Genomic DNA, 26,757 nt, shown 5'->3' with positions numbered 1-26,757 from the left:
GATAGCCATACAGAAATCTATATATTAATTATCTAATTATTATGATGATCAAAAGATGAAATGTCTTTGGGGAATCTTTTCACTGGTTACATTCATTTTTCAGAACTTCCCTATTTTTGGATTTGAGGCATTGCAGAGGATGCGATAAGGAAATGAAAAGCTGTCTGTTAGATCAGGAATCAGCAGCCTAATGTTTAAGATGCATAACCCTTAATCATGGTTGAGCTTTACTGTCTCACTACACTCAAAAGCAGAACAAACACACAACAAAATACTTTTGGAAATCATGAAAAAACTAAATAGAAAAAAACTTTGGAACTGAAATGTTTTTATTTCATTATGCTCAAAATGAACCAAACTTACATCAGTAGAAAAAATATTAATATAAATTCTTAAAAATTGAAAGCTGAAATAAATAACTTAATAAATAAATGAATAAATAAATATTATAAACGCAATACATATCAAGTAGATTTCCCAGCAGGTATTGAGTCTTGAGTTCACAGATGTTCAAATAAAACTGTGTTAGATGTTTGGCAGGAGGTCTGCCTGTGCGGGTGCCTATATAAATGTATGCATCTATATCTGCATGTCTGCATGATGTCTGCCCTTGTTAAAATAAATATCTTTATACTGTTTGTGCACGTGTGTGTGTGTGTGTAGGTGTAGGTGTGTGTGTGTGTGTGTTTAATGCATCAGTGCGTTTCTGGCAGCAGTCACAGTGTTCTTCATCAGCATGGCGACCGTCATTGGACCCACCCCTCCGGGGACAGGTGTGATGAAACCTGCTCTCTCCTTCACTCCTACAACATGCCACAACAATTGACTTGGAGACAGTTTCCCAAGAAAAATAAAGTCGACAGACAGGTATACATTGTTTTCAGAATGTCAGCAGTATAGAAGAAACTGTGACACAGTTAACTTCTTTTTCATTTACCCTCAAAGTCCACATCACCAATGAGCCGAAGTTTTCCTGTGTTTGGATCCTTGATGCGATTTATACCCACATCAATGACTGCTGCACCTTCTTTCACCATATCTGCTGTGATCAGCTCAGGAACACCTACGTAAAGAAACCAAGGTTATGGTGACAAACGAGAACTACTTTGAAACGTTTTCTTTAAATGCTTTAAAATGTTTTTTTAAATCCTATTCTTGTGTTAGGGGAAGTACTGAACTCAATAACAGATCAATTATTCATGAAATCTAAAAAAAATCTTTGGAATCACAGTTGATTGTTCTTTTGTCGGGTGGACCATGGACATTAAAACTGAATTAAAACACAAATATTCAAATAATCATCACATCATATTTGATAACAATCAATTTGATCTCCTCACACATTTATTATTGTTAATTAATAATGGGCCCCAAATTCAGTTGGATAATTAAATAATTAAATAACAGGTTTGTCTAGCTAAACTAGAACTGCTCATATAAAGCCAGCATAAAACTTCCAAGACAGGGTATAACAAAACTAAATGCCAAGCCTATTAACTGCAATTACTACAGATTACACAACCAGTTAATCCCTCAGCATACGTTTCGCTTTTAACACAACCAAAACACGTGCCGTTTCCCAAAAGACACAAAGACAGCTGAAAGAGATGATGTACATGCAGTTAGTGCTTCAAAATCAAAACCAAGCATTTGCAGCATGAAAAGAAATTGAGGTGTGACTCATCAGGAAAAAGCCCATTTATGACAAACAGAGTAAGACATGGCACCCATCGCTGCATTGCGTTAATAAAGAATCTTTCATCTAATATTACAGCCCTGTATTGATTAATGGCTGCACGTTCCAGCACGCAAAAAACAAACAAAGCACTACTGTTCTTCCAGAAAGTTTTAATCAATGCCTACAGATGGGGTAGAGTAACAGGCGGAAATGTCGCCTTTTATTATTTTGATTCCAAGAAGCTCGCTTCAAGTAAGGGCTGGTGAGCACTTTTCACAACATCTCCTCCTTTTTGCATAATCAGCCAACATAAATCCACGTACACCTGTTCCAACACAGGAAAAGTAATCTGAAACTGACGGAAAGGAATGCACACTGGAGGGTAGAACCTCTTTAGTAATGCCATATAACTGGCACTGCTTTTCTTAATGTAGGGTTTTCTATCCAAAAAACTAGGGTTAACAAGAAAATTCACAAAATATGGATGTTTGCTCTCAATATATTTTAAACTCTTCTTTTAAAATGGGTTAATCCAGTTTCTCTAAAGCAAAAACAAATGATACCCTAGTTCAGTATAATAATGACTGCATACAAACAAGTAGCCTATTACAGATTAGGTAAGTAAGTAAAAGCCGACGTACAGTATGTGAAAAGGAAAGTTTTCATAGAACTCTCTGCAGTTCTGTGAGTACACCTCATGATTCAGTAGCTCGTAGAACTACAATCAGTAGCAGTAACTTGAAGTCATTATTTCTGAATGACTCTCAGTCTCTCACATTGTTGTGTCAGAATTTTGTCCCACTCTTATGTACAACATTGCTTTAGTTGATAAATGGACTGATTCTTATATAGCACTTTTCTACTCTCCCTGATTACTCAAAGCACTCTTTACGACAAGCCACATTCACCCATTCATAAAGGCAATGTCTTCTATGCTTTGAAGTGCTTTCTAACTACCATTCACACACAACACCTTGATTATTTTCATTTTCAGTCAGTTGTAGATATGCTGCTGTGCTTGGGATCACTGTCTTATTGTAATACCCAGTTTGGGCAAAGCTTTAGCGGTCAGCCAGATGGTTTCATACACCCTAGAATACTTTGGTATAGAAAGTTCACGGTCATCTCAAGGACTATAATGTGCCCAGGTCATTTTGCTGCAAAACAAACCAAAATCATCAGACCTCTACCTGATATGAGGTGTTGTGCTAATTAGGTTTTCTTTAAATTTTCTGCTGTGGATTATGTCCAAACATCTCCAGTTTAGTCTCATCTGTCCAAAGGACATTGTTCCAGAAACCTTTTGGTTTGTTCAGATTCAGATTTGCAAACCTAAGCTGTGCAGCCATGTTCATTTCAGGGAGAAGAGCCTTCCTACTGGCAACCCTTCCAAACAAACCATGCTTGTTCAGTCTTTTTCTAATTGTACAACAATGACATTTGACATGCTAACTGAGACCTGCAGAGTCTGAGGTGTAGCTCTGTAGTGTTTTGCAGTTTCTTTTGTGCATGGTCTGAACTTCGGGTGAATTTACTGGGACATGGACTCCTGTGACGATTGCGGCACTGTTATTACACCCATCAATTCTGCTTTTACAGAGCTGATCACACTTGATGATGAGCAAGTGATTAGTACTAATTCCTGTGGAAGCACTATGGGCATACTTAGTTTCTCACAGGATTGCAAATCCTATAAATCTTTAATTTTCACATGACTGTAGATACATTTCTTTGCATTACACGCTGAACATTTTTTAATAATAATAATAATAATAATGGATTGGATTTATATAGCGCTTTTCAAGGCACCCAAAGCGCTTTACAATGCCACTATTCATTCACTCTCACATTCACACACTGGTGGAGGCAAGCTACGGTTGTAGCCACAGCTGCCCTGGGGCAGACTGACCGAAGCGAGGCTGCCATATTGCGCCATCGGCCCCTCTGGCCAACACCAGTAGGCAAGTAGGGTAAAGTGTCTTTCCCAAGGACACAACGACCAGGACAGAGAGCCCCGGGATCGAACCGGCGACCTTCCGGTTACAGATACGCTTCCCAACCCCTGAGCCACGGTCGCAAAATAACGAATAGCACAACTTGAATAATGAGTGAAAATGTACTAATTGTTTGAGGAAAATCAGGTGATCCCAAGTTCCTAGTTTTGACTCTTGTTTGGACAAAAATGACATCACTGATGTCAATTTTTCAAAAACAGTGACATTATTCAACCAAAACACTGACTGAGAAATGCCTTGGCAGATTAGCAAATTATGACAGTGATGGTTGGTTGTAACCGTACAGCCAGTTGATGTGATGTTAAATCCTATGAATCGTTTTGCAATACTTAATACAGTTAGTATGACAACTGACACCAGAAACTGTTGATTTATTACAGCAGCAGCTCATAAACATTACATTGGAGCCTACAGCTAGACGCTGGTGATGAAATAACAGCCAGTGATGCATGGCAGCAGTGTCAGTGACACAACACAGGGTAACACTGGAAATTTTTCAGCTTAAATTGAATGAAGTAAATGGCGACGAATTACGTGACGAAAGTGAGGGTTGTCATGAATGCAAGATGCAGGACAACCCAAACCGCCTGCCTGAACTAGTTTGCATGTGTCACTCCATTCATTTGAAAGACGTTTTGTTGGGTATGACATATGTCACTTCGGTAGTTCTTTAGTTGTGGAAAAAACTGACAGATATGTTTTACTGTGGTCCTGATACGTTTACCTGCTGCTGCAATAATGATGTCAGCCAGGCGGGTTAGCTCTTTGAGCCTTTCCTTTGGAGTACATCTGTGGGTAATGGTCACTGTGGCATCACCTAAGAGGAAAAAGGACATGTTGTGGTTAATCCACCACTTCTTGGTTTACACTTCTTGGTCTCGGAGATATCTATCACCTACATCACCTGCTACATTCAATGTATATGAATAAAATGCCACATCAGGGTTTTAAAAATATGTATAAAAACTTACTTAGCCAAAACATGGCAAATTAACCATGAAAGGACATCTTTCAATACTTCTAAAAATGCTGATAGTGAAGGTTATCCTGTCAATGACGTTCCTTTAAACTGTTCTAAAGCTGGTGTCTCTACATGCTCAAAGTGCCAGAAGCAAGATTTCTTTTACTCAATATGAATATTTCAAGTTATTACCCAGTCTATCATTCTTCAGGTACTGACAGGTGGTGCATTTTGGGGGGTATTAGTGCTAATGTTAATAATCAGCAAACAGTTAATGTGGCCAGAACCTAACCTTCAATTAATTAATTCAATTAAGGTTCTCCTGTGGGAATGAAGAATATTGATTCTGCTAAGCAGTGTTTTTATACATTTAAAGTGTAAATATTCTCTTCTTTCTGCTTCATTACTGTGAGACCTGTTGTTCTCTTACAGCTTTACAAACAAAATGAGACAGTGGTGGGGGAAGGACACCCTAAGTCAGACATTACACAATGAGGAAATGCAGCATGCGTGATAGTAACTTTAATCTCCGTTTAGGTGTGTCAGAGCAACTTGCAAAGTCATAACTGTATTAGGACCAGTATTGTTGCTGTAATCCACGGAGGTATTCTGCGAAGATAAGAACGAGAGGGAAGAAAAGGCAAGTCACAGCACAGCAAACCTGCATATCGCATACCAGAAGAAATGTGTGTGAAGCTGTACAACTCGTGTTGTGGGAAATAAACCTATGAACTATGTGGTTATTCAACTTCCCTTTGGAATAAAAAAAAAAACACTTACTGGGGACTGAAGATTTTTAAAATAGGAAAGTTTGTTTTTAGCCTTATTGTATATTTGCAGTTTAATATCCAGTTACAAAGCACACATTCAGTTGCCATTCTTTGCAAACTTAGTTTTCAAGAACTAGGTAGTCCACCTTAGTGTCACGTTCTGATAAAATCCATACACCTGAAATAACAAGTACAAGAGGAGCGTAAAACTCATCTTACATCGCGGGCCACATATAGCCGACTTTGATCTTAAGTGTTTCAGGCCAGTGAAACTCCCCTTTCTGACAGTGTAAAGAAATTACATATTTAACTGTATTTCTACATGGTAAACAAAAAGCTGCTGAAAGAAATCTGACTTAAATTGTAAGAAATACATTTTTAAAGTTACAGAAAAAGTTCTGGTAGATCATTGACCAGATTTAGTCTTTTTGAAGTCTTGTAATTTGATTCAGAAATTTTTTTTTCTCATTTATCAGATATTCATTACTTCGAAAGTGAAATATATTAATCTTTTTTTGTTATAATTTTATTGACTATGGCTTATAGCTCTTCAACATCAGAAATCCAGTATCTGGCATTATCAGAATAGTTAGAACATTAAAATAAGATCATTAAAAAAACATTTTCAATACAAAAATGTCCAACCTCTGAAAAATCTGTACATTTATGCACTCAATATTTGGTTGGGAGTGTTTTACCACAACTTAAGGCATCCGTGTGGTATCTATCAGTTTCTTTTTGCGCCGGATGTGTCTCTTCCTCCTTGTGACAATGCTTTAACAGATTCTTTGTGTTTCAGGTAAGACAGGGAAACTCAAGTCATCCCACACTGTGCAAACGTTCCAATGGAACTCAAATACCTTAGATTCTGAGCCTCTCCACGCTTCTTTTTGACTCTTTGAAATGATTTATAAATTCCTGACGTTACCTGAAGGTATGTGCATGTACATTTTTGCACATTTATGCTTCTAGACACTGATTTTGAAGGACAACTTTGGGGTCTCTGCTCTAATTCAGCCCAAAGGTCTTCTATCGGGTTAAGGTCTGGACTTTCTGAAGGCCATTCAAGTTCTTCCACATCGAACTCGCTCATCTATGTCTTTCTGGGCCTTGATTTGTGCACTGGTGCGCAGTTATGCTGGAACAGGAAAGAGCCATCCGGAAACTGTTCCCACAAAACGATAAAGTGTTTCACTGAAACTAAGTGGCCAAGCCCAACTCCTGAAAAACAATCCCACACCACAAAGCAGTCAGACAAGTACCGTTCTCCTCGCAACCGCAAAACCCAGACTCATTGATCGGATTGACAAACAGAAACACAAGCGTAACTCATAGAGACAGACAACCGTTCACATTCACACCTATGAGCAATTTAGATTCACCAGTTAACCAAACCCCACTGACCAATTGTCTTTGAACCATGGGAGGAAGCTGGAGTTTATGACATATGAATAGTTATTGATACATTGATATTTGCTCTCTTCTCCTCTCCTCTCCTTAATATCGTCTTATGACCAAGAACTTTCTATTTCTTCTGTCCATGTCACGTGCCTCACAAATATGTGTTAATCTTGATCTGGGTGTAAGGCTCAGAAGACCTGGAACTGGCTGCACCAGTTCATAAGTTCAATCTTAAAGATTGCCAAGTATCTGTAAGAACAAGTTCTTACAGATTATAAGTTCTCATTAACTATTTATACCATCCATCATCCAGGAATCACTGATGATTAATAAACTGACAAAACTTGGTAATAGATGACGCAGCTACCAATAGAATAAACAATACAGTTTTCTGTTATGGGCTTTACAATAATAATATAATGTAAAACTAAAAGATTTTTTACATAAGGATGGCACAACATACCTGAAATTAATTAGGATTATGCTTATGTTTAACTAAATAAACAAATAGCATTGGTGCAGTTCCAAGTGATTCTAAAGGTAAAAGGTAAAGTTAAACAAATATGTACAGTTTCAAAAGATAACACCTGCCTTTAAGTTTGTTTTTGCATACTGCATTACTAAAACCCTGGCATAGATGTTTCCAAGCAACTCATTACAACTCATATGTTTTAACAGTGCAACCAATTTCAGCTACAAAGTCAGTAGTAGCCATTAAGAGCTTTTAAAAGACTCAAATTTCAAAATAGCATGTTCTTTTACTGATTTCAAAAACTTAAAAATGGTTCTCAATTTGCAATATGTACACACGACATAGTTTGGAAGAACATGGACTGGGTCTCAATCATTTACTTTCAGAAATTGTATAGCATATTTCAGTCCCCTGACCTAATTTGATGTGGATGAATAAAGAACGTTTTATCCTTTTAGCGATGACTTTAGGGACAACTGCAGTGTTTTGATCTCCTAATTTTTCTTTGGTATGCAGCTTTGAGTGAGTTATGTTCCCATTTGTGTTGTTCTGACCTGCAATAACACTTTACTTTGAAATGTTAAGCACATCTTGTTGCTTCATCTGAACATGCAATACCTTTCCAAATCCAATCCCTTCTTCCTGCACCCTTATAAGGGGCTGATCTGTCTTCCAGTGCCAAAAGTCTCACCCTGTGATTTTCCTTCACACTCCCAGATTTTTTTCTTTGTTCCTCAGCAGGACATTCATCAGCAGTTTTTTGTTTGATTAAAAAGGTGAGGAAACAATAAAGCTTTAATTTATTGCTCACATCCTGGCAAAAGCTCAAACATCAAACATCCTTCAGGGAAAGCCACAATGGTGAAACACCAATCCTACAAAGAGCAGCACGCCAATCTTATTACAATGCTGACTCAGATTGCAGATAAGCCACACAGACATCCAAATGCATTTTCTTACCTCCAGGACGCTCATGATGGCGATCAGTATGCAGCAACATTGCAATGGGCATTCCAACATTTTTGGAGCGACCAGCAACAAGGACATTCTTCCCCACAGTCTCAATACCTGCACAGAGAAATGATAAAATATGCTAGATTAAAAGTACTGCTCAAGTAGAGAGAAACTGACTCTCCCTGAAGCTAAATTGTCAAGCAAAAACTATTAAGACGTTACAGTTTTTCTCAAATGCTAAAACACATTTCACAAACGTTACCACCAGGTCCCCCAATGTCCAAACACAACACCCTTCTCTAAAGCTACATAAACACAACCACACCTTCCCACTGCAAAACTCAAACTCCCACACCAAAAGAGCAGCTCGAAGCTGTCAAAACTATAAACACTATACACAGCATTACACACTACAGCAAAACAATTGAAAACACAATGCTCAATTTGTGAGAAGGTTCTTTGTTTCATAACTGCCAATGCATATTTTAGAAACTATACAGTAACGGATCGTCGTAGATCTCTGCAGAGGATTAGGCATTTAGATTTGTGAGTTTCATATGAGTAGTATAAATCTATAGAAAATCCTGCATGTACGTACACTACTGTAACACAACTCAATGCAAAAACAGAATCTATTGCACACAACAGTAATCTTGAAAACATGAACAGGGTGTGAAGTTTTTTTATTTACGTTATTCACACCACACACACACCACAATCACTGTGCGGCATCATGTCGCTGAGCTGTTGCTCGCATCTCGTCCGTAATGATGGTGCGAGGTTGTCTTGCTCTCCCTCCTGGACCTTCTCCTCTCCCATGTTGGCCTTCTCCTCTTCCTCGTTGGTTGCTCCTCTTCCTCCTCTCATTTGAACTCCTCTTCCTCATTGGCCTGCTCCTCTTCTTCCAGGGCCAGCTCTTCTCCCTCCTCTGCATCAAATTCCTCTTCCCCTGACTCTGCCTTCATCCATTGTGTTTGTTTGGAACCTTCAGCATACTGTGCACTCTGAACTTGCTTTTACATGTGGGTACAGCATTAGCAACAGGTGTCTTCAATTTTGAGTCATTGTGTGTAGTGAATGACGCCAGGTGTGTTCCCTGTGTTCAAAGATTGGTGACTGTGGCAAGCATTTTGCATCACATGGGCTTTCATTTGAGGATATGAGCAGAGTTGTTTTGCAACATGTGTTTTAGCAAGGAAAAATGTGTTTAGATTTATGAGTACAGAGGGTTGTGTTTTGTGAATTGTGTCTTCATGTGACATGTGTTTATGGTACTGGAATATGGTGGCTACATTTAGTAAATGTGTTTAGACTACTGGTCATTTGGGTTACAGGATTGGCTTTTGTGTTTTAACATTTGAGAAAAACTGTAACATAGGTGTCATCAATTAGGCCAATATCACAATTTGCTGATGAAATTTGTATTAAATACCAATTATGCTGCTAAACCTGATCTAAACCCTTCTTGTTTTCTATTTGTTTTTTATGTCATACCAAATTCTGTCCAATTTTTAAAAAGTCAACCTGAGCATGCTTGTTGTGTAGTGATAGTTTGAAATAACAAATCTAAGTATCGAAGCAGAAAGAGTGTTTAATATTACAAAGTATATGTGAGAAAAAAAGATTTTTGCCCTTGTAGTCAAAAAAAAAGCTGATAACCGGCTGCAGCTGGACTGGACACACCCAGGCCTGAAACCATGGCATATAAGCAATTTTCAGAAGTGGGAAGTTGCCTAAAAGGAATTACCAGCAGCACAATATGTGGTAACGACCAGAAATTTCAGAAGTGATAAGGAAGAAGAATATTAAGCCAGATAAGTCTATAAAGTTTGAAATCCTTCCAGAGTTTCAAAATATCCCAAAGAGTACAACAATGAATCATCCTATGATGTCAAAAAAGTTACAAGAAAAAGATTCATGGGATTTTTTCCTTCCTTCCTTCCTTCCTTGGTCTTTGTGTCATCTAGTATCTCTTTTGGTAACTCCACAATCCAACAGATACTGGGCATAAATGACGTGCACAGAAGGCTGGCAAGTAAAAACACTACTAACTCCAGAGGAACCTCAAGGCTTCTCCAAATTTTGCGATAATGTATCTTGAAATCCCTAAAACCTTTCAGAAGAATATAAAAACTCAAGCTTTACATCTCTGATATTGTATGACTTGTTTCTGAAGGACTCTATGCAGTCCTGTGATAAACTAAATGCATCCCCACTGGTTTAATAGGAATTAAGAAGGTAAATAGCAAACAGGTACCTAATCAAATGCACTTCATCAACAAGTGTGATGACCTCTATAAAAGCAGAATTGAGGTGTATAATACCACATTATTCACAGGAGTGGATATCCCAGTAAATTCACCCCATAGTCAGACCATGCAGTGCTCAGAGAAACTGTAAAAACTCAAGACCTGCATTTCAGGCTCTACAGACTTTAGTTACTGTGCTGCCCTGTCAGTGCGCCCCAGGGCAGCTGTGGCTACAATGTAGCTTGCTATCGCCAGTGTGTGAATGTGTGTGTGAATGGGTGAATGACTGAATGTAGTGTAAAGCGCTTTGGGGTCCTATGGACTAGAAAAGCGCTATACAAATGCAGGCCATTTACCATTTATTTAAATGTTAAAGTTCATGACCTTTCAGTTAACAAAAGAGTGAACATACCTGGCTTGTCTGGAATGTTTATCAAGAGAAAGCCTCTTACTTGTCAACAAACCACAAGATTTCTGGAATAATGGCAAATGCACAATGCCACATTTAATGACAGCATAGAGTCCTGTGAAAACCTTATTTTTTTATGACTCTATGGATAACTATTTAACAGGAGCCATTACTTTTTAAACCGGTGATTTGGGGTACTGGATAATATTTTAGCTTCTATGAATACAGTAATTATTAAAAACTTGCATCTGTTTTCACTTGCATTGCCTTAGCTAGGTCGATAGAGCCAGCAGAAAGGTTTGTTACAAGGCTTAAAGAATTCAGTCACACTTCTCTCGGACCATTTTCACCTTTGAAACCAAAACCAAGCTCAAATAATTATATACACATAGTGTATAGTGTTCAAGTTCATCAGAATTGTGTATTTCCATAACTTAGAGTTTGAAACATTCCAGTCATTCAGACAGACAAGTGAGTTACGCCAAACCCTTCATCCTTCAGCTCTCAATGTAATCTATAAAGAGATATCTGCTTCAGCACTATGTGGGATGGAGGATTCCAAAAGTTCTGTCACAGCCGATAAGCTGATTTCATGATGATATAAAACCCTTAAGCATTCCTACGACAACTGAACTAACCTCAAAGGCAGCCAAGGCTTAGCCGCACCTCAATCCTCCACTCCTTTGGTATGATAACCAAGGGGTTTCTTGCCATTCTAGACACTGTTCTCACATCACAGTAAGAATAGTTTTATTTTAAGAACTAACGTCCTACTATTTTATTCAAATAATGTTTTAATAACAACATCTGTTAAATATAAAGTTTTACACACATTACTTCAAATAACTTTCACACTTTTTCAGAAAACTGAAACATTATACTTTTATTTCATGTTAAAACTAATGAAAGTCAAAGAACAGATGAAATTTAGATTTAGATGGAAGAAAGGATATTAGGCGCCACCTAGTGGATCTGAGATGCATAGAAATGGACATATAATACCTACTTCTGCTATTGCTTCTAGAGTTAACTTTACATTCTTTGGAACTGAACATTCAGTTCAAATTTAGGGATCATGCCATCGTAGGTTCAAAAAACAGAGCGAATGGCAAGGCTAAAAATAGCCATGACAAACATTTATAGATATTAAGTTGAGTAAATGCTTTGGAGAATACTGGGAGGCATACCTGCTCTTTTGATGATCTCCCAGACAGCTGCAGGAGTGGCTGGCACCATGGATCTCTGGTCCAGGCACAGCTTACCGATGTTCACAATATGGAAGCCATCCACATCCTTCTCTGGAGCGATGGCGTTGCATACTGCTCTCTCATTTATGTGCTCTAAAATCAGAGGGAGCAGAACATAAGCTCAGGTACTGTATATCATGTGAAGAACTGTACAAAGAACTGAAACATAATAGACTCACAAGTGACTTTGTTAAGTACGCCTGTTCAGCATTCAGATGATAAGGTCAGAACTCGACATGAGCCCCTTAGTATCAGCAGAGCATTGTTTAAACACTATATAGCCTACCTGAGTAGTCTGACCATCCCTTTATGACTACAGTGAACCCCTCTTCTGATTGCTGCTTCCAAGCAGGATTACGTGTCACATCACAAAGTTCAAATAATCTCAAACTGGTTTCTTAAAAATGATAATGAGTTCACTGCAGTCATGTGGGCCCCACAGTCACCAGAAATCACTCCAATACATATTCTGTACGCATAAAATTTTATGCACACAATATCCATCGACTATAGAAGCAGAATCACCACAACTGTAAAGACCAGTTAACATGATGTCATGGAGGACACCTCTGGAGCAGTGGTGCCTTTGTTCACCTGGAAGTGGGAGCTGCACCAATAAGCCACTGACCCTCCAGTCACGGTTCATCTTGTCAATCAGCTCCAGCAGCTCCTCCTGAGACACTGTGCTGGGCCGCACCACTGTATCACTGGAAATACCTGGAGAACACATAAACACATATACCTAAACCATGAAGATGTAGTTGTGTACTTTTGCATGATTATTTTAAATACACATTGTTTTATTTTTGATTATTTTAAATGTATGTTTTTTGCTTAAGCAAGTGCGTCTGAACATATGTATCTGTGTATGCATAAAATATGTGCTACTTTAGTTATATTTATTGTTTTTAGATATGCATGAAATACTTTATGAATACACGTTTAAGAATGCATGTGCTGCTCATATCTGACCCAGGATGCTGGCTGCGCGGGTCTTGTTCTTAACGTAGGTGTGACTGGCTGGGTCGTCACCCACTAAGACCACACCTAGGTGTGGTCTCATGTTGCCCTGAGCTACCAGCTCTTCCACATCACGCTGGATTTCTCTGTGCAGCTGACGAGCTAACTCTGTTCCGGAAATCACCACAGCGGCATGCCTGGAAAGATAAAGAGAAAATACATGAATTAATGCACTAATACACTGCGGGAAAGATGAAAGATGAATTTAACAGTGACAAATTCACTTTTCAAGCTGACCTGCAGTCAGCTGAGACTGAAGAACTCACTTGGATGAGTGATGAAATGTTTCTCCCACTGAAAACGCTACATCCAGATGACCAGAATCTACTTTTGGATATTCTTGGTTTTAAATTTGTATTACTGACAGCTATTACCCATGACCTGCCATTTTATACCCTTGTCGCCACAAAAGTGATAGGGACACCGGAATTCAGTGATTTGGCTAAGTGAGTGAATACTTCCAGTAACAACGCTTATAAGACCACAGCCGGTTTCTCTCCTGTAGCTAAGATGAGGAAACTGAGGCTGAAATTCACACAGGCTCACCAAAATTGGACAACTGTAGACTGAAAACAGTCGATGGTAGGGTCAGAACCTGGCATAAACAACACTAAAGCATGCATCCATCCTGCCTCGTCTCAACAGTTCAGAATGCTTCCGGTGATGTAACGGTGTGAGGGATATTTCCTTGACAAACTTTGCCCTCTTAACACCAACTGAATATTCTTTAAACACCACAGCCAACCAGAGCATTGTTGCTGACTATGTACATCCGTAACTACCCTTTAATCATCTCAAACTGGTTTCTTGAACATGACAGCGAGTCAGTGCTCAGATAGCCAGATAGCCTCCACAGTCACTGCTTTCAGTCCAATAATGCAACTTTGAGATGAGGAGTGTTGCATCATGGATGTGCAGCAACTCTGTGATGCTCTCTGGTCAATATGAAGCAAAATCTCTACTTATTGTTTTGACACTTTTTTGAATCTGTGCCAGGAAGAATTAGAGTAGATGGCTCATATTCACTAATAGCAAGATGTTCTCAAGTGTCCAGTGAGGATTTTATTAAGGCGTCTGATTTAGGGACCACAATTTTATGTGTTCTTAAATGTGCTATAAATATACTAAATATGGTATAACCATAGGTGACAGCCCTCTCCATCAGCTACAGTCCACATTACATAGAGCGCGTTGTGTTCAGCCGGCGAGGCTGTGAGCCGGTTATGTAACTCTGTCATGTCTTTTGAAAAAATAGTCCCTTTGAATATGGTTGCAATTTGTACTGTAATCTACACTCGCAGGTTTCGTGAACGGCGAAACAGGCTGTCAATCACCACCCACCGACACGTGACGCTGCGCACGCCTTCGCCGGACCTGAAGCGTCGTTCAGCCCTGCGCAAAGTGATGCCGTATAATAAAAGAAAAACCAGCATTGTTTTAGACGTGCTGCGTTTTACCTCGTCGCCGACTCGTGTAGATGTCTCTTTTGACTCTCGCATTTTCTGTGCATCCGCAGTTTGGCCCGGCAGCAGTGATGGTGTAACGTTAAAGGGCTACAAATCCTGAAGGAGGAGCGTAGCGGTGAAACAGAGGCCGCCATGTTTGTGTGTGTGTGTGTGCGTGTGTGTGTGTTTGTGTGTGTGAGAGAGAGGGGGCAGGGAAGCGTGTAGACGATGATGAATGATACTCTGCATTACACACTACACATCTTTTGGCTTATGAGGAAGAGCTGGCCTCCTTTGTTGTGTGCACTGCCTGGGAGTGCATTCATGAAATGAGCTGCAACTGTAATGGCAAACACAGCCCATATGTGAGCAGGGAGGCCAGAGCCCAATAAACAAGATGAGGGTCAAAGAGTGTGGTTGTGCCATAATGGAGTGGTGTGTGTAGTCTGAAATTTTGATAAATGTTTGGCTAAAATCTCACAAAAGTTATACAGGTTAGTTTAAGTATAGGGAAAACGAATATGCTGTAATTTATCTGATTGCAATAAGCACATATGAGCTAAAGTATGTATAGTCTCAAGTCTTTGTACACTCCTATATTCCATCCATCCATTATCTTCCACTTATACAGTTCAGGGTCACAGGGACCTGAAGCCTATCCCAGCTGTCCTGGAGCCCAGTCTGCCACAGGCTTAACACACAGACAGATGTTTTAGAATCAGCAATTAACTTAGCCCCACTAACTGAATGTTTTTGGACTGTGGGAGGAGGCTGGAGTGAACCCATGCTGCTAGGGGGAGAACTTGTAAACTCCACACAGAGAGGCCCCTTCCACATGGCAGATTTGAACCGAGGACCTCGTTCCTGTGAGGCAGCAGTGATAGCAACAGTGCTAACCACTGTTAGCACTGATCCCTTTATGTAGAGCTTTGACAGATCAAACTCTGGTAATCATCTTCCACACTATCAATCAGCACATCTCGTTTTCGACCACATGCTTCTAGAGAGAGTCAGGTGTTCACAATTGTTCAGTTAAAGTGAATCACAATGTGGGACATTGTCTCAACATGTAGGACAGGGATAAAAGGATTTTCTGCATGGACATTCAAAGCATGAAACAATATGAGTAAAAGGACACCCTTTTTTTGTTTTGGGGTTTTTTTTCCCATCTTGGCTGTTAGGTGAAGTGATCCATACCAAGTTCATGTCTGTATTGTAAATATTAAGCTACCATCAACACCTGAGTAGCTTAACTTAACACAAAGACTGGAAATGATGGAAAAGCTGGTCTTTTGTCTGTCCTGAACCTGCACAGGCACAGAGAAAGCATGAAAACTCCACATAGAAAGACCTCAGCCATCAAGTGGATACGAACATACGACTTTCTTGCTGTGAGGCATCATTTAATTGTGGGTGGCTATAGCTCAGGCGGCAGAGCAGGTCATCTATTGATCGGTGGTTCGATTCCTGGCTTCCCCTAGTCTGCATGCCAAATATCCTTGGGTAAGATACTAACCCCAAATTGCTCTCCAATGCATCCATCGGAGTATGAATGTGTGTGTGAATGTTAGTTAGAAAGCACTAAGAAAATGTGCTTGGGTGAATGCACAAGTTGTGTAAAGTGCTTTGAGTGCTCAGAAGAGTAGAAAAGCACTATCTAAGAATCAGTCCATTTACCATAATTATAAAATCATTGTAGTGCCTCTACATTCCCAGAATAGATCAAATCTCTATTTCGTACATCCTTGTCAAAAGAAAGGTGTGTGGTTCCACGGGTACTGTACACATACAGCTATGAAGATAGTGCAATAAAGGAAATGATGACCAAAAAAGAAAAGCAACCATTGTTAGTCTTGATGCATGCTGAATCATCCCAGGGAAGGAAATCCCAAAAAGCTAATTCTGTTTATTTGGACACAACATAGCCAACTGAATCAACTTTTTGTAATAGCCATCGTCAGTGAAATATGTCCTGTTTTTCCACTAGATGGCAGCAAATATCTGCTATATTAATCTATCTCTTTGTTAAATTATGGCTATGTCAGTTTGGGCTCATACTTCTGTCATAGATCCATAAGCATAGAGGGATCCAAACTTCAAGTACTGGTGTTTATTCAAACACATCAAAACAAACACAAGTGTTCATTTCCAAGTATAGGATTATTTGCAATCGCCATAATGACTATATGGGTTACTTGGTCTGCAGTGAACATGCTTCCTCTGCCCCCAGCATCTGGTCATCTAGCAATTCTGTAAAGTAACAATTTCAGTATTTTTACATCAATGGTATTGGTGTGTTTCTCATTGGCATATGGCAGTGCTACAAATCTTTGTGCGAAGTGACTGTACTAACCGATTCTCATTTCAAGATGTCCTTATGGTACTTGCTACAGTGTAGCGGCTCGAGTTAGGCTGGACCCGTTGGCCAGCTACCCTCAGGGTCATTCCACGGTTGTAGCTCTGATGTCATCAGCAATTCTATTTCTTACTCTTCCTACCCTTCCTCTCCCCCCTCCTCATCTTCCTCTCCCCCCTCCTCGTCTTCCTCTTGCTCCTCCTTGTCGTCCTCCTCATCCTACTTCTTCACCTCCACGTCCTCTTCCTCGGCCTCCTCTACTTCTCACTCTTTCTGCTCCCTCCATTGTACTCCGCACACACAGCTTACCTGTATTATAGTGCTTAGGCTGATTGCAAAGTGAACTAATTATCTAAAGAAGTTTTCACATGTGAAAGTGTGCCAGACAGTTGGAAAATTAGTGTTAATGATAGCCATACATAAGATAAGATAAGATAAGATAAGATAAGATAAGATAAGATAAGATAAGATAAGATAAGACTTTATTGATCCCACAACGGGGAAATTTTTGCGTCACCTCAGCTCAGGTACAGATATATGAAGGAAATACAAAAATACAATTAAGTACAATCAATGAAAAAAAGTAAGATAATACACTATATACAATGGTAGCATACACAGTATGTGATTATGGATATGGTTGGAAATATGGAAGACATAAACTATATAGCTTGGAAGGTCATGGAAGGTCCATTATGCATGAAGTGGTGACCGTGGATGTTCACAGTGTCCAGTGACTTATGACATCGTGATTGAGGAGTTATAGAGTCTAACTGCTGTTGGGATGAATGATCTGCGAAAGCGCTCCTTCCTGCAGCGAGGGTGTTTCAGTCTCTGACTAAAGGAGCTGCTCAGACCACTCACATACTCATGCAGTGGGTGATGTGGGTTGTTCATGATGGATGTCAGCTTTACTAACATCCTCCCCTCACCAACCACCTCCACAGACTCCAGGGGACATCCCAGCACGGAGCTAGACCTCTGCACCAGTTTGTCAATCCTGCTCCTGTCCCTGTCCGTGCATCCACTCCCCCAGCAGGCCACTGCATAGAAAAGGGCAGATGCTACCACAGTGTCATAGAATGTCCTTAGCAGAGTCCTGCAGACTCCGAAGGACCTCAGTCTCCTCAGCAGGTGGAGTCGACTCTGGCCCTTCTTATACAGGACGTCTGTATTTGTTGTCCAGTCCAGTTTCTTGTTGAGGTGAACACCCAGGTACTTATAAGAGTCATGTGTATACTTTTGCTAGGAGTGTGTTGGAAATTTGGTAATTGAGTGTTGTGCAGTGAATTGTGCCTACAGTTTTGCAAAGTGTGTGTTACAAAATTGCAAACTGAGGGCAAAGCAGTTTTTGTGCTTTTAGTTTTGCAAACTCAGTGAGTGGTTTTGCTATAAGTCTGAATAGTTTTAGAGATTGTGCTACAGGAATCACAGTTAGGGTTTAAGCATTCAGAAAAAACTGTAAAATAGCTAAAAATGTAAGAATTAAATTGTCCAATCTGTGTGCAGTACCTGACAGTATGAACATCTAGAACTGATGATAGGTGTCTAGAGTCCATAGTAGTCAAGAAGAAAGCCTCACTGTCTGCTCTTAATCATACATGTTTCCTGGAGAGGACGCTAAGATAAAGGTGCTCATTGTACAGTGTTTGCACATAACTTCAGCACTAAGGGTTCCCCCCCCCCCATGCTTTATGCTCCTGTTTACTTTTTTGCAGTATTTATTCAAGACCGTAATTGTCAGCTGTCCTAAAGCACATGTTGGTTTTGCAACATAAACAGCAGAGAAGTGGACGTTTAACATATGTCAGCGTTTCACATCCATCCATTTTCTTGCACTTATTCAAGTCAGGGTCATGGTGGGGCTGGAGCCTATCCCAGCTGTCCAGCTGTCATATGTGGGGGAGGGGAATACACCCTGGACGGCACAGCCACTTACATTTTAATTAAGCCAACATGTAACCTGTTGGGTTAGAGTTGGGAATTCGCCTTGTAATCAGAAGGTTGCCGGTTCGAGCCCTGGCTTGGACAGTCTTGGTCATCGTTTCCTTGGGCAAGACACTTCACCTGTTGTGTCAGAGGGCCCGGTGGCGCCAGTGTTCGGCAGCCACGCCTCTGTCAGTGCGCCCCAGGGTGGCTGTGGCTACAACGTAGCTTGCTATCACCAGTGTGTGAATGGGTGGATGACTGGATGTGTAAAGCGCTATACAAATACAGGCCATTTACATATGTGGGGGAAAGATGGAGTATACAGGGACAATGTAAACAAGAGAGGCAGATTAAAACCTAGGGCCTCCTTGCTGTGATGTGACAGTACTAATTTCCATGACATTTTGCCTTGCTGGAAGAAAAATTACAAATACAATTACATATAAAAATATATATTCAGTGTAACTTTTGACCTTAAATGACCAAATTGGAGTATGGTGGTGGTCTCATGTCAGTTATCCTCATCAAACACACCACAGTAAGAGCCGCTACATTATATACCTTCCTTGCTGCAGGATTGAGACACCACTTCAGCGTTACCAGGACCACAAATGCATAAAACTTCCTGCATACAAAAATACAACACAAAGAATAAATATTTACATACATGTATGATGGATGTGTGCAAATATTTAACATATAATATTCCAGTGATTTTTCACTCAGAACTATGCTCTTTAGACCAACATTAGGTGACCAATTTTCCAGTCTATAGTCTTGATGCTACTCTTATTTAACATCTTTATATTGGTATCATGTCAGAGGTAACTTTATTATTGTGTTGTTACTCAGACACAAAAAAAAATTATAATCTTTCCAGTGTGTGACCTGACAACACTATGGTAACCATTCAAATAAATGTAGTTCACTTTAGTGCGCATACTACAAATGGATTCAAGCATGTTGGTACTATCATTTATTATTTTTTTTAAGTAACCAAAAGATAGCTTATAACAGTGGTTCCCAAACTTTGCGGTATATTTCACACCTCAAACATTAAGTAAACAATTACGCAAATACAAGTAACCTGCAATAAATTACAGGTAGTAAGAAATAACTGTTTTACGCCATGTCCACACCTACACGGGTATTTTTGAAAACGCAGCTGTTTCGTCCTTCCGTAAACGGCGTTTCGAATCACCGAAAAGGGAGATTTGTTTAAAACTCCTTTTTTGGTTTATGTGTGGACGAGGAATACAGAGTTAATCATGCAAAGTCAAATTTATGTGCCTTTTTTCACGTCAGCTGTGCGCCACGTTATTGTTTACGTGAGATGAATTGCAGAATGGCAGATAGAGACAAAATACTGTTAATCTGACTATCTTCAGGTTTTACATGCTTACATATACACACGCAGTTAATGTCCCTCTATTTACAAAGGCAGAGGCCTCATGGTGTGATTATTTTACATGTAGTTTTTTTTCCCTGTGTAATAATATTCAACATTGCTCATTCAAAAAATGCCTCTCTGTGCAAAATGGGTTTAAAAACATAAACAGCTGTGGGATGCTGTTTGTCTGTGATTTAGACAGAGGGAACAAATCGTGGCAGTATCAGCCTGATCAGGGACGTGCAGAGAGGTTTAAAGGGGCGGGTGCTCAAAGTTAAAAAGGGGCACATTGAACCATGCTGAATAACAACAACACACATTCATCAAGAATCTAATATGGGAAGGGCAGGGCTGTGTTGATCTGAGACTGTAGACATTAAAAAGTCCACAGGAGAGATGGTAGCTGATTAAACAAGTGTCATGAGATAATAACAAAATGCAAAGATTGGTGACAGCGCTTGGAACCATAAGGCAACGAAAAACTGTGACATAAACTCGGCTCTGCCTATGAATCACTCTTTGCTTCTCTTCTTCCTTCCTTCCCATCATTTCATATATCACTCTCCACTTGCTGTCTATCTGAGAACAAGGCACAACTTGCTATTGCAATAAACTATAATCTAATTATCCACACCTAAAAACTCTTGCACTTAATCTATAATAAAATGATGACAGAAAAATGTTATAGCACTGCCTTTAGTAGCCTCATACAGCTCCTACTGTTTCCTCCTCATGTCCTTACCAGCCATGTCTGCACAATGTTATATCATGAGTAATATTTTTTTAAATCCAGCTAAATAAAACACACACATGCACACACAGTGACATTTTAGACCTTCTTCAGAATACTGTATATACTATGGGCATCCTTACATTATTATTTATTACTAGAGCTACAATAATAAAGCAATGAGGAGGGGGAAGTAATAAATATGAAATAATGTATTTATGATGATTCCATTTGTTTCACTATCCACTCTGTGCAGGGGCAAAGCTTATTACATTTTTAAACTGTAGAGATACAATAATCTTACTGCTGTAAAATCCAACTTTTGTCTTATTTAAAATATAAATCTAATATAATCTGCTTCTTAATGTATGTTCTTTAAAATACAGCGTGTGTTTTTTAATATATTATAATTATTATTATGTGGACATGCATATTAGATCGTTTTTTAGTGAAATATAATCCCTCCAGAAAGGCAGGAAATGCCCAGAAACTTACTTTAAAACTAAATATGTTCCCTGAAACGGTGACAGAGCTACAGACCCATGACAGCCTTACACAGGTAGCCAGCAGCTATGACCAGCAGTACTTGTGCAGTTAATAAAAGGACAGGTAATGTTTGTCGCGCTGTTGCACACACAGCACGCTCGTTTGTTTCAGTTCGTCAGTTGCAACAAGACAGCTTACCAACGTGTACGTAATAAGCTAATACTCCTGTGTGCTACACACTACAGTGTGCGCTGTACACCTACTTACTGGTTTTGTCGCATCAGTCTGTGTCTCTGAGTTAACTTGTGTTTCTCCTACAGCTCCGGGCCGCAAAAAATGCGGGTGCTCTTTGTGAGCTCGTTCCCGGCTCGTAACCAGCGCGTTCTGCCGTCGAGGGCGATCATTGGTTAAATGTGATCATGTGACTGATGCAAGCCAGATCCTTTTATTTAGCAAAACTATGATTAATAGTTAAATATTATTGTTGAGGGGCACAGACAGGACTCCGCACGCACACACACATTAAATAAATAAATAAATAAATAAATAAAAAAAATTTAAAAGTTGCCTCAACAAAAGGGCACTTTGGACACTCATCAGGAAAGGGGCGGGTACTCAAGCCCCTCTAGCCCCCCCCCCCCCTCTGCACGTCCCTGAGCCTGATATTATTTGTATCCCACTGTAACTTTACTGTATAAAGAGCTAACATCTCCAAAATGTCAGGAGTAATTAGTCATTACAACAAGTGTTTGTGAACTAAAAATCAAGAATGTCGGACACTGTTTGTCCGTGACTTGAAGAGCCCAGCGCTGCTCCCAACAAAGGGAAAACCAATTATGCAGGGGAGACCTACCTTGGCACTTGTGCAGGTGAAGCCAAAGGGAAGCTATGCTTCACCATATTTTCTAGTCTTTGGCTTAGAATGAAGTTGGTTTGGAAACATATTCAGCTATGCTTTATCTCCTGCTTTGCGTTTGTGTGGCCTTCCCGTGCTAGCAGTGTCCAAGCGTTGTTTTTTTTCCCTTTTCACCCCCGCAATGGTTCTGCGCCCCCCCAGGGGGCGGGCCCCACACTTTGGGAAGTCCTGGCTTATAACAAAAGATAGCTGTATGTATGACGTGCAGTCTTGAGTCACACTGATCAGTATGGCTGTTAATATTACGAAAACAGGTTGTTTATTTGGAGAAAACATGAATATTACACAACGCATGACGCATTTTTAGCATAAAGGTTTATGCGAGTGGTGGGAATGAATTCAGACAATGTGGTAAACACCACACCCAACCAAGCCTGCCTGGACATGAGACTTGTGAGAATGTGCACAATATCCAGTGTGACAAACGCTAAGCTGTGGTTTCATCGCTGGCTTTTACGTACATGATCTGTTTGCGAATCCTGAAGTTTGCTATTATATTCTTTTTACTGCAATAACTGAGACTGTTTGGTTGTTAACCAAATATAACTTAAACAAAAAGGTTCAATTATCATATTACTCTGATGTAGACATTATATTTGATATGTGACTGTTAAAAAAAATAGACAGCACAGCTGACGCACAAGAGGATGACTGCTTTTTATTAGGATGACAAGTTGTGACGTGAACCCAAATGAAGAAAATAACCCCAACATTAAAGTTGCTTTGTTCAAAGGCTCAAGACATGGGTATCATTCACTGGGATGACTCATGTTAAACACAACTTAATCCAATGCATAAAAGAAGTACGAACTCCATTTTAAAAGATAAAATATATTTTAATTGCCCCTAAACTGGGAAATTGCTGTGATTAGATAAAATAAAATAGAATAACTCACTAAAATAAAATATGGTAAAAGAAAGTGGCTTATTAAGAAGAAAAAAGATGGTGTTCCACAAGTTTAAAAAATCTAACTAGAATGTCATAGAATGTTAAAAGAAAAAAAAAATATAATATAATATAATATAATATAATATAATATAATATAATATATAATATAATATAATATAATATAATATAATATAATATAATATAATATAATATAATATATAATATAATATAATATATAAATTAATCCATTAATTTCTTTGTCTTCTGTTCAAGGTCATGGTGGGAACACCCTGAGCAGGTCACCAGTCTGTTGCAGGGGTAATGGAGAGAGACAGACATTCATGCCTACAACCAATTTAGAATAGTCAGCTAACCAATCATACGTGTCTTTGGATGGTGGGAGGTAGCTAGAGTATCCAGAAGAAGCCCACTCAGACACAACGAGAGCATGCAGACTCCATACATAAAGGCCCCTGTCTGGAGTCAAACACAGGAGCTTTTTGCTGTAAGGTGACACTGCAAACCACAGTACCACCATATAATAGGGATGCTAGGGATAATAACAAAAATGTTTAAAATTTTACAGTAAAATGTTGGTGAGACATGAGATAACTTGCTTTATCCTATAAAGCACCATCCAGTGCTATGACCTTTTCATCACATTGACCACAATGTTTCATTTATGACAACTGTAATCTGTCTAATCTGATCTAATCTCTATCTTGTGTTGAGTATTATAGTCTATATTGGCAGTAATAAATGGGTGTATGCTAATGTTTAATAGGCATTAAAAAAAAGTGTTATCATTTCCGTGAAGCTGCCCTGAGACCTTATATAATTCAAAGGATGAAAACAGGAAAAGCCCATTTTGTGTGTCCTTAGGAGTATCTATGGGAGGATCTGGCCAGTAAGCTTTGGTTTTGTCTGTCAGGCTGTGGTGTTGTGTAGGTTGTCAGTTAATATGGGGTTAAGATGAGATGGGTGGAATAATAACGCTGACATAACAAGGTGTGGGTGAAAATGAAGAGAAGGTACAGTCAGTTGTCCCTTCCCAACAGAGGTTGAATGAAGCAGAAGCATGTTTCAGCAAGAGCCAGCATTTGTATAAATGAAAAGAGAAATTATTTCTCAGATTATGCACACCGCTACTCAGACATCATGGCTACAGGGATTTTGGAAATTCAGAGTGTGATTTTATAAAACCTTGAAGGCACTCTTCAAAGGTATAAACTGGGAAGGTGTGGTGCAAAAGATCAAATTGGGAGGAGTTTCTTTTTTCAATTTTCTAAATATTCAATATATCCATGTGTCTAAGAAATCCCTGAATTGAGGTTTAATTACCCTCCAAACGACACCCCCCCCCCTCTCTTCCACCCACTGTTGTTGACTGGCTCGGCCGGTTATGTAACACATTTATGCCTTGCGCACGTGGCTACAGTCATTATAAATGACAATATGTGGACGGATTAAACATTACCATCCACCCCTGAAACCAAACAGCCCGCATTTCACCTCTAAGGCACAGGATAAGAGTGAGGTCAATGAACGCTGTGGCCAATTAATCGATTTTCTACGTAGGAGCTCGCACTCATCCGTTCAGTCCCGACCATAAAAACGAATCCAGGGATTGAACGGGACAGTGTGTTTGCTCTTAACTCGATCTGAGGGTACACTCAGTTCAGCGTGACCGGTTGTTGGTTGTGTCATCCTTACCAGGAAAAATGCATTGAACGGGTATTATTCGATGGGCCTCCTGGCATTTATCTCAAGAGGGCAATGAGCAAACACTGATTTAAAGCAAAGTTCATACACTCGTTGAAAATGTTAATTAAAAAAATAAAATAAAAAATGAATGCGATTGGATGATCACTCGGATATCTTCTGAATAAAAAAAATTAAACCACATTTAGAGATGCAAATTATGTGCATATTAATCGTATTGTTGTAATTCCCCCTCTCACCCCTCATATGGTACCACCACTAGACTGACCACCACTCTCTCTCTCTCCCTTTCCTTCCCTGTCTCACGTTATTCCCCCTCCTTCATCTAAAAGCTGTCATCCTGAGCGGTACTGAGTCGACGGCTCAATCCCTAAACGCCCGGATGAGAGCGGCAGGCGACATTCAGGGCAACACAGTCGCATGAGTCGACCGACTGGAAGGCAACCAGTCCAGTGGGGGACGACAGCGAGTGCAGGAATCTGAAAATTTTCGACGCAACCCACGAAGATCGCTGTGGGAAAAATTCAGACAGAGACAGAGGCGTGGAGGCGAAGAGGAGCGGCGCGTTCCCCCCTCCTCTTGCGGTGTCCTATTTCGTTGGTAAGTACATTTTGCCCATTAAAAAAAACCGCTGCACATGTGCCTTTTCCTCTTCCACGGGACTCGTGTCTCGTTTCGCCACTTTCCCTGCGCGTTTGTTGTGGTCTGCGTCCCCGCGGGCTGCGTTTAAGGAAGAAGAGGCCTGGTAAGTAGCAATATAGCGGCAAAGAGGCATGTGTGTACATTAAAATGGGCTGCAGCAGCTCACGGGCACGCTACGGTGATTCCGAATTGTACTCCTGTTACGTTGACGGACAGCGCCGTGAACGTCACATTTTACCGTGAGTGGCAACATTTTTGTTTTATTTCTGTGCGCTCGTTCCTGTTGTTGCTGCTGATCGCACGCGACAAAACCAGTGAATGAAGCTACACGTGTGTGTGACTCCACATCTGAGAGTCACCAGCTCTTATTCACTGTCCGCTCTGAACCACCGTAGCCGGCCATGGCTTGAATTTGAGAGCTGCTTTCAGTGCCTAATAAATCATTTAGTTGTTAATCACACGCGCGCATTTCTCTCAGGGCTTTTCGTGAGCAGACCAAACGCTGAGGACAACGGTGGTCTCCACTGGGCATGCGCACTACCGCCCCCTTTGACCTATAATATTAATCAGTTGAGAGTAGTAGTAGTCTGTCCTGCACCTCTCAAAAGTGCATCGGGTCGCTTCTCCGGTTTGTTGACAGAACGATTGTTGAGTGGAACTTCAGGCGAGTGAGTCGGGCAGCACAAGCAAATAAAGCAGATCCTGTTATTCACGAGCAGAAATGAATCTGTGATGGCAAGCTCTGTAGCTCACGGCAAGCCTCATTGTCACCATGATGACTATTTTCCAAAGAGAAATATCACAGGGCTGTGGGAAGAACAACAGAATGAACTGGGCAAAACGCTACAGACTGCTTACTCAGAACAAAAATATCACAGTGTAAAAATACGCCATCACAAAATTACTGAAATGTCACGCAAGTGAAAGTAAGATAGTAAGCAAACATTATGCAAATACTCAGAGGTAGGAGTGCCAAATAAAAAGTCCCTGGTAATATATTTTGGCTAGGCTCGTTTTTTGTTTTTTTGTTTTTTTTTTACGTGAACTATTTTAAGTGTATGTGAAAACAAATACAA

At 39.9% G+C, this 26,757-nt stretch overlaps 2 protein-coding genes across 4 annotated transcripts in view; one reads left to right on the top strand and one right to left on the bottom strand.

Annotated features, from left to right (window-relative positions):
• Window positions 1–311: 311 nt before the first annotated feature.
• On the bottom strand, window positions 312–14,799 carry mthfd2l (methylenetetrahydrofolate dehydrogenase (NADP+ dependent) 2 like). Its single transcript, XM_026188670.2, has 8 exons — window positions 14,634–14,799; window positions 13,129–13,313; window positions 12,751–12,873; window positions 12,097–12,249; window positions 8,258–8,365; window positions 4,418–4,510; window positions 938–1,063; window positions 312–803 (listed from the first exon to the last, which is right to left on the bottom strand). Exons 1-8 carry the CDS (start codon window positions 14,774–14,776, stop codon window positions 688–690), a joined length of 1,047 nt encoding a protein of 348 aa, XP_026044455.1. The 5' UTR covers window positions 14,777–14,799; the 3' UTR covers window positions 312–687.
• Window positions 14,800–25,355: 10,556 nt separating this feature from the next.
• Window positions 25,356–26,757, top strand: part of slc20a2 (solute carrier family 20 member 2) — a 41,619-nt gene continuing 40,217 nt past the window's right edge. For 2 of the 3 annotated variants that reach the window (XM_026187362.2, XM_026187356.2), the window contains exon 1: window positions 25,356–25,639. The gene's annotated coding sequence lies outside the window, so the exon portion shown is untranslated. The other variant, XM_026187357.2, reaches the window with a different exon arrangement.

The sequence above is a fragment of the Astatotilapia calliptera genome, chromosome 12 (genome assembly GCF_964374335.1).
Source record: "Astatotilapia calliptera chromosome 12, fAstCal68.1, whole genome shotgun sequence".
NCBI lineage: Eukaryota > Metazoa > Chordata > Actinopteri > Cichliformes > Cichlidae > Astatotilapia > Astatotilapia calliptera.
This window is presented reverse-complemented; position numbering and strand designations above follow the sequence as displayed.

Bases quoted from the DNA above. Each gene is read 5' to 3' on its own strand.
- mthfd2l (XM_026188670.2), bottom strand. From the start codon at position 14,776: ATGGCGGCCTCTGTTTCACCGCTACGCTCCTCCTTCAGGATTTGTAGC. The intron at 12,250-12,750 runs GTGAACAAAGGC...CTCTGATTTTAG, and splicing joins GGTGCAGCTCCCACTTCCAG to AGCACATAAATGAGAGAGCA. The intron at 8,366-12,096 runs GTATGCCTCCCA...TTCTCTGTGCAG, and splicing joins GGAGATCATCAAAAGAGCAG to GTATTGAGACTGTGGGGAAG.